General features: G+C 36.2%; 1 protein-coding gene across 1 annotated transcript in view; it reads right to left on the reverse strand.

The window, feature by feature from the left end:
* Positions 1-1158: 1158 nt before the first annotated feature.
* lamp1a (lysosomal associated membrane protein 1a) overlaps positions 1159-8959 on the reverse strand; it is a 41101-nt gene continuing 33300 nt past the window's right edge. The window contains exons 5-9 of the mRNA XM_016441694.1: positions 7295-7497; positions 7095-7217; positions 6947-7013; positions 3649-3816; positions 1159-2350 (exon numbers count right to left, since the gene is read on the reverse strand). Of these exons, the coding sequence (XP_016297180.1) occupies positions 2211-2350; positions 3649-3816; positions 6947-7013; positions 7095-7217; positions 7295-7497 (701 nt within the window). The 3' untranslated portion in view covers positions 1159-2210. The remainder of the gene's footprint in view (positions 2351-3648; positions 3817-6946; positions 7014-7094; positions 7218-7294; positions 7498-8959) is intronic.

Genomic DNA, 8959 nt, shown 5'->3' on the forward strand with positions numbered 1-8959 from the left:
AAAGAGTTGGCAGTCAAAATTAAAACTGCTGGATGATAGATACTCTTCATTCTTTATGACAAACAAGATAATGTGAATTACAGAATGTACAACGTTTTTAAAATGTATAAATTGCGGTGTACCGCGTTTATTATGAGGGGGTAGAATCCACAGCTCAGTACTCAATACTCATGAGTACTTTTAAATAGGCTACTCATTTACGCTTACTCAAGTAGTTTTTTGGACAAGTACTTTTACTCTACTCACACTACATTTTTTGGAAGGTAATGGTACTTTTACTTGAGTATATTTTTTCAGTACTCTTTCCACCACTGATACTAACACCCAAAAAAAACTTTAATTTTGATTTCATGGGGACTTTAAAGCAGTGTTTCAGCGCAGCAGCGCTGCTTTGTTTATGGCGGTAACCAAGGAAACGCTGTATCTGGTGTTCCAAAAGCGCCTCCTGCTGTCAGAGAGTGAATCTGCGTCTCATTCAGAGCTTCTGCTGTTTGCTTCGTTCAGGCATGTAGTATAATTTCACAAAGCTAGTCAGAACATTCTGTTTTTGCTTCAAATTGGGTTATTATTAAATCAAATTATGTATATGAAATTATATAACTAAATGATATGAAATGATATGTATATGAAATTATATAATTAAATGATATAAATGATATGTATATGAATTATATAACTAAAATTAAATAACTAATTACAGATTTAGGTTAAATAAATATGTCAGTCTTTATTGTTCTTCTTTTTAGGAAACAAATCAAAGAAAAAGTTCTACTGTTCCTAATATTTGTATGTTGCTCAAAAACAAAATTTTTCGGAAAAAAACGTTTTTTTTTTTTATTTTATTTTTTTTACCCAGTCATTTAAAAATAACACATTTTAGAGCTGTAATGACAATACCGTGATACCGTGAAACAGTGATATTTTTGCTTAAGGTCAAAATCTCATACCGGCCCATGCATAGTACATATGCTAGTACATACTAGCATACGTCTAGTACATACGCATACGTCTGAAAATAATATATGAAAACCAAAATTATTTTATATGACAAAAACATTATAGCTCAAACTTATATTTGTTTAGTACATTTTTTAATTAATTTAAAAACTAAAATGAATTGTAAAACTGGAATTTATTTTTTAATTATGTTTGGCATGGTGGGCCGCATTTGGATTTGTGACGGGCCGCGGGTTGAGAACCACTGTGCTAGATGGACGCGTTTGACCGTTTTTTTTCAGCGTCTCATACATGAAACACGGTTCTAAAATTGCAGTGCTCAACTTTTAAAAGGCTTTGCATATTTTCCCACTCCACTGCAGCGCCTCGTGCTTTTCAGCACAAGCGCTTTCAGTGTGAATGGCCCCTTACACCTGCTGATCGTGTGTGCCTGTGTGAAGGATCATGGGTAATTCACCAGCGGCTCTTTTCAGGTTTCATGTTCCGAGAAACAAGAACAAACATCTATTATTTATATCAGGTGTCATTTAATGCCAGCATCACACACACTGTAATGGTTTTTATACTGAGCTAATCATATTTTAATTGTTATAATTTAAATTCTTATAATGTAGGGCACCTGAAACACAAACACACACACACACTTATGAAAATAAGCTAAGGTCATAAACTTCTATTAATTTTACTTAAAGCCAATTAAAATGACTACAAACACTAAAAGAAATCATTTAGCATGTTTAGAACAAAAAGAACATAATAAAGAACATTATAATAAAATAAAAAATTATTTTTGAGGACTTGAGGATGTCCATGAGGGAAGATTTGTCAGAGTAACTGGTTTGTCCAGTTTGTGCTGAACGTCTGAACTCAAGCAATCATCATTCACACAAACACATTCATTCATTCATAACAGCTTTGAACTTATCGACACTATATAGTCCAGACCAAACACACACTAATGCTGCTGCAGCTGACCTCTGACCTCACAGCGCAGAAGCACACACTCACAAGTGACCGCTCCAGCTGACCTCACCTGTGAGCTCTGACCTCACAGCAAACGTACACACACATACACCTGTGACCACAGCAGCTGACCTCGCAGCACAGAGACACACACACACACACACACACATACAAGTGACCGCTGCAGCTGACCTCTGACCTTACAGCAAACACTCACTCTCACTCCAGTGCGTCTAGCTGCAGTTGATCACAGTGCAGAAGGAGAATGATGATGATGATGATGAAGACAATCAGATGGTCTGGTATCCGGCGTGTGTCCTCTTCCTGCCGATCAGATATGCGATGAGGACGATCAGCACCAGACCGGCCAGAGCTGCTCCCACGATGATAGGGATGAGCATGTTCTCTTGATCCACACGACACTCCTCCGCTGCACATACACAGAGTTTTTAAAATCAAATTGAAAAAATAAAATAAACACCACATGCCAGTACAGAAGAAACTCACAATTTTAAAATAAATCACGTATCTCAAATTTATTTACTTAATATACGAGCTGTAGCTCGCATTCGACTGCAAAACAGAGGAAGTGCATATTTAAATACTTCAGAATTTACATAGGCTATGTATATTGAAATTGGTTTATGTTCTCATATATCAATACCCATGAAGTAGAGGTCAGTCAATACTGGATTTTTCTGATGTGTTTAAAGAAAGGCAATAAAAAGACTACTGTGCTGATACTATCAAATCTACAAACTGAATGTGTTAATGTTCTTAGTCTTTCTTTCCTGTGATGGGGCGATTCAGAGAGAAAATACAAGAGTTTACCTTGATTTAAATGTTAGATACTGGTTATTATGTAACCAAAACACCAATAATAGGCAAGAAAAAAAAAAGATTTAATGCATAATGAGGGACTTTTAATTAACGTAGCCCGAAATACACCAGAACTCTTATTTTAAAATGTCTACACTTCCACTAAACAGTCTACACTACTGCTTCAGCTGTTCGTTTAAACAGATAAGAGACATAAAATATGCATCTTAAAACCATCTACAAGGTTTAATAAAATAATAAAAACCATAACGTAAACATTGTCAATTCATCAAAGGTGTATCATAAGCAATTGTAAAAATGTGCAGCATTCACTGATTGTGAACTGCTCTAAAACTGCAATCCTGTTGCAACAGCGCTGCAATTGACTTTAAAATGTGCAGCACTCACAACTATTTAACTGAATCATCGCCTTTAGAAGTTTAATATTCATAACTGTATATCATGGCAACTCTTTTTCCGTCTCCAAATTTAAGACCTCTTCAAATTACAATTAAGAATTTTGCTACAGTACTTAGGACTTCACATCTAAAACAAATTAAGGCTTTTAAATACTTTGTAATAACCTGCAGAAACCCTGTGATTGGTTAGTGATGTCATTCTATTTGATTTGAATTTGATTTCTGTTACACACTGAATTGCAACATTAATGACTGTTTCAAACACTTGTCTGTTATTGGTCAGTCAGTCATATATCCCGCCCCAAACTCGCATGATTGGTTGAGTCAGAAGTAGACATGTCACTCAAACAAACAGATCAATGTTGTGAGAGCGTCAGTGTCTCACCCTTCAGGAATCAGATGGAATGACTGACTGACTGACAGTGACAGTGTCACACTGAACATGAAACAGACCAACTGAACATCTGATCACATGACCGCTGGTCAGTACCTGCAGCAAAGCGGTTTGCAGTGACGTTGAAAGGCTGCAGTTGCAGTCTGAAGGTGTTGATGGAGAAGGTGGGCACCACAGCAAGCATCTGCTCCGCACTGCACATGTACGAGCGGCCCACGCTGCACTGCAGGAAGTTCAGAGAGCCGTTTCCCTCCACAAACCAATCTACAGTAATCACACAATCACAACATGAAACATTTGATCAATAAGACCTTTATTACTGACATCAGTCACGTGAGAGTAAAACAATCAATCACACAGAAAAACAATCGTTCTGTGTTTGATGCGCTGCTCCTATGTTAAAATTAAGGTAGATGGAGGATTCACAAACCAGTCATGGATCAATATGTTCAAATAATTTTATAAATATTACTGTTTAAGAACATGAAATATATAAAAAATTGAATGAGACAAGACTTTTTTAATGCAAAAATTTTTTAAACGAATTTAAACCAATCTGTAGCAAAACAAAGGTAAAAATTAATATTTCATGATTAATCAGAGCGTTTTATTAAACGCCTATCATTATGATTCAGCTTTTTAACCTCAGATGGCTCAGCTGGGTGATTCAGTTTTTTGTAAATCTTTATGAATAAATGTCAACCATGGGCGTAGAATATGCAGGGCAAGTGGTTTCCACTATTAATAAAAAGCAAATTAGTTTTTTCGGGTAAGTGTGTTCACGCAGAGTTTCTCAAGGGCCAGTGGGAATAAATCTAGATTCAAATTCATAGAGACAAGAAGTCTATGCATGACCTGATGTTTTATTCGTATCCAAAATGAGGCGATGCGAACATTATGGAGTGCTTAAGACTCTCATGCAGTCTATGCAGTCTATTCATGCTCGAAGCCGGAGGGCACTCTCACACAGAAATTTCAAAATAGAAATATTACTCATAGAAGTAATAACTTATGGCCCTTTCCCAAATCGCACCCTAATCCCTCGCGGTCTTCCTCTGAGTCCTCACTTTCGTGACGTAATGCCACTTTGACTGTTGGGTAAGAAGTAGAGATGCACCGATTGCAATTTTCTTAGCCGATTCTGATTTCCGATTTTTTGGAAGTGTGACCTGCCGATACCGATTTTTTATATCGTAACTAGAGATGCACCGATTGCAATTTTCTTGGCCGATTCCGATTTCCGATTTTTTGTTAGCATGATCTGCCGATACTGATTTTTTGCCGATTCCGATTTTCTTTCTAAGAACTATAAGTGACAGCATATACAAACAAAAATCTATGCAAATTTCAATGTAAAATTATTTACATATAAGTTACAGATTTTCTCTCACTTAAACAACTCTCAAAATAAAGTGCTCTGTGACTGGAAAGAGGAAGAAATAGTTAACTTTGGAAACAGAAGCTGAGTCTGAAGTGGCATTAGATGCATTTACACAGACAGTTTGATGAAGCTGAGGTGCCATAAATGCATTTACACTGCAAAATTTCAAATGCATAACTAATTTTATAAGATTAATGCTTTAAATATTTTTTAAAACAAATAAATGTTTTTAAAAAATGCAATGATACTTTTAAATATGACTAAACCACCAGTAGGTGGCGGCAAATGTCCGTTTTAACGAGTGAGTCATTTATTCATTCATTCAACCGATTCATTCAAACGGCTGATTCATTCAGAAACGAGGCAAGTGACTGTCCTTACAAATGGGCCACTGAATCATTGACTCACTCGATTCATTCAAGGATTCATTCAATAACGAAACACGCTGTGTGTTGCTCGGAGACACACAACAGTTCTGCTGTGGCTTTGATCTGAACTATTTTCGTCAGCGAAATTGAGCAAAAACGGTTAATATTTTGTCTAAAATCTAAGTCACTTAATTTTAACTTCTAGTTTATTGAAATACTATTTTATAAAATCAGTGTCACATTGCAATCGTGTTGATAATATTGATATTTGGGGAAACATCATGGCCTTATAATGTTGCTTACCTTAATCATATTTTTTTTAAATATCTTTTTTTTTCTACCGCAGTATGCATCTATACATTTCTGTGAGTTACTTTGTGTGTCACACATTCTCTCAGGCTGTGCAAGCCTCATCTGGCACGACATAAATACATTATCAGTTGCCGTTTACACTGAATTTCAATTAAAATTAGATTAATTCTCACGCGCAACGACATGTTTACACGCGACTGTGAGTGTGCGCGTGGCCGGCGCCGCCGGCAATAAAAGGATCAGCTCGGAATTGGTAAGACGTGAGACTGACCGGCCGGTCACCGATCCGGGTCATGTGAAAAATTGGCCGATTTCGATCACTGGCCGGTCAATCGGTGCATCTCTAGTAAGAAGTCTGCTGTGGGGCTCGCCGGAAGTGCACATGGAGGGCGCATAGTGGCCGCAAAGGGGTGCACTCGCAAGCACCCTTCTGAAAGCTAAAAAGAAGAAACAGACATGCGCACGCGACAGCCATTGTAAGTCCTCAAGTATGCAAGTGCACATGATCTGTGCCATTTGAGACATGGCCTATGATGTGCCAGGAAATCCCTAATATGGACAAAGGAATCCAGCTATGGCTATAGCTAAGCTGAATAAAAAAACAGAAATGTTTTGACTGATGAAACGTAAAGACAATAAACACAATTGCAACAATATATGGTTTATGTGAGTTTTTCAAGTCATCGCCAGGTAATAAATAATGTTTATGAATAATGCAGTGCTAACTGACATTTCATTACAGTATTGACAATTTATTACAGTATAGAAACTATAAAAAAATATGTTTTGCCTTATCCTGTGATAACACTGGAAAAAAGTGTTTATAGTATATAAACCAATCATAAAATTGTCATTAGGAAAATATAGGGGAAAAAATGATAGAATACAAATGATTGGTTATTGTCCAGCAGTGTATTTGATTTCTTAGCCAATTAAAAGTAAGAGATAAGAAAAAATAAAACCTGTCAACTGGACAAAAAAAGGTATTACATTTGACATTTCTGTCCCCCTCACTTCTGGAATGATGGCTGTGCCCCTGATGTCATCTATCACCATCTTTACACTAAAAGAAAGAATCTAAAATGCAGTATATACACTACAAAATTATGCACTATTTTCCATGGAAGTTACCATCAACTGGTTGGTATTTTTCATTTTTGGGCGAACTACCCCTTTAAATTTTGAAAAGTGAATTTAAGACATTTGAATGCTTTTTAAGGATCGGTGGACATCCTGTTGCTGGAGCACATCTCTATCTGTACATCATATATTAATTTAATAGATTTAAATGATCGTTCTAATAATCCTACAGACTAGTGAACTGAACACGTACCTGTCATGTCAGGCCAGAAGGCAGAGACATTCACAGCACTCAGAAAAAACTTCTGTGTGGTCAGGTTCTGCAGCAACACACAAAACATCCCGATTATCATCATATTTTGATTACAAGACATTCAGACACAGAAAGCACACACACACACCAGTGTGAAGGTGAAGGTGAGGTTGGTGAGATCCTCAGACAGCATCAGCGTGGCCCTGGGGACCCCACATGACCCCGAGGCTGTGGTTCTGTTGGGCTGCAGGTTCATGACTTTACTGACGGTCTGTGGAGGATCAGATCAAACATCAGCGGCGGTCAAACACATAACATCAGCAGGAAGTGACCGTGAGCATTTGTCACCTTGTTCAGAGACTTTGAGTGGTGCGTAATGTTGAGCTGTAGCCCCATGAGTGCCAACAGACAGGCAGTGCCATTGCCGTCTGTGATGGTGTAGTTTCCACGCTCCGGTGCGGGCAGTGGGATGGGTGACGGGGCAACAGTGGTTCTGGGTGATAGAGTCGGAGCAGCGGTCGTAACCGTCTGATCAGCACTGCAAACACTCTCTACACAAAAAAACACATCAAATATATTCATATAGTGCTTTATACAACACAGATTCAAAGCAGATTCACAGTGATAAACAGGCAAATAACAGTGCGAATGTTGCAAAACTCATCAATTATGAAACTAATTCCATTTCAGCTGTAAAGCAGCTCTACAGAAGACAATAGTGTCATTATTCAGATCAATTTAGTTCAGTGACAGTGTCACAAACTAACTAAAGCATCACATAACTAACAGCTCCCATGACATTTAATCAAACCCATGACCTTTAATTACACACATGACCTTGGCAACCTTGATCCCTCTTTATCAGTGTTATTTTAGTATTGTTTATATACTATTAGGGGTGGGCGATCTGATGATTTTATAATGTGATCGATCTTGAAGATGTCTAAAATCTACTTTTCAAGTGAATCGTAGAGATTATGATCTTTTATTTTCTCGTAATAATGTTAAAACTAGTTTCAGTTTTAGTGTGCACACTCTGATACAGAACTAAACACGAACAAGCAAAGTATACTTGGTGTTTCAGCCGCTTGCATAAATTGTCAAACATACACAAAAAATGTCAAATTGTCCATTCTCGTGAGTATTTACATAAAGACAGTCAGTTATGTCTTAAATGAGCATAAAAAATTTGGGAAAGAAATCAGATGCATGTCAGTATATTAGATCTGTGCATTCTGTCTTAAAGAGATAGCAGCCTAATAAACCTACTGCTGTCTGTCATTAATGTTTTTTTTTTTTTCTTTTTTTATTGATTTTTCACAAACTGCAAGTCACAATAGACAAAGACATCAACAACATCCATTCACTTGGATCTTAAGAAAAATAAGAACTAAAACAAAGTAGAAAAAAATAACCCTGCTCAAATGTCCAAATTTCAATATATTGGTAGAGTTTCATCCATGAAAACCAAACAGCATAATATTGGCAATCCCAGGGTCCAAATAATTTACAAACGGTTCCCATACTTTGTAGAAAAGGTCCGTCTTTTAGGGCTGCCACTAACGACTATTTTTATTTCGATTAATCTATCGAATAATTTATTGATTAATCTAAACGATTGATTTTCCCACAAAAAAATCTACAATTTTACTTAAGAATATTTTATTAAGAAAAAAAAGATTATTATTATTATTTTTTTTTAATAAAATCAATTAATTGGAGATGCTTTCGATTATTAAACTTTAATGGAACCATTAAAATGGAATCCAGAAAATAATGGAAAACAGAAATTGGTAAAGATAAAACTGTAAAACTCAATTAATTAGACAGGCTTTTCGATTAATAAAATTTTATTTAACCATTAAAACAGAGTATAGAAAAATTAAAATGGAAAAAAAACTGAATTTGGAAATAAAACGGATTTTATAGGGCCCTATAATTATAATACATTTTTTTGTGGTAATAAAAATAGATGTAAGTGAACAATAGCCTTTAAAATTACTTAAAATACAT

This window comes from Sinocyclocheilus anshuiensis, unplaced genomic scaffold (genome assembly GCF_001515605.1).
Source record: "Sinocyclocheilus anshuiensis isolate Anshui unplaced genomic scaffold, SAMN03320099.WGS_v1.1 scaffold2063, whole genome shotgun sequence".
Lineage (NCBI taxonomy): Eukaryota > Metazoa > Chordata > Actinopteri > Cypriniformes > Cyprinidae > Sinocyclocheilus > Sinocyclocheilus anshuiensis.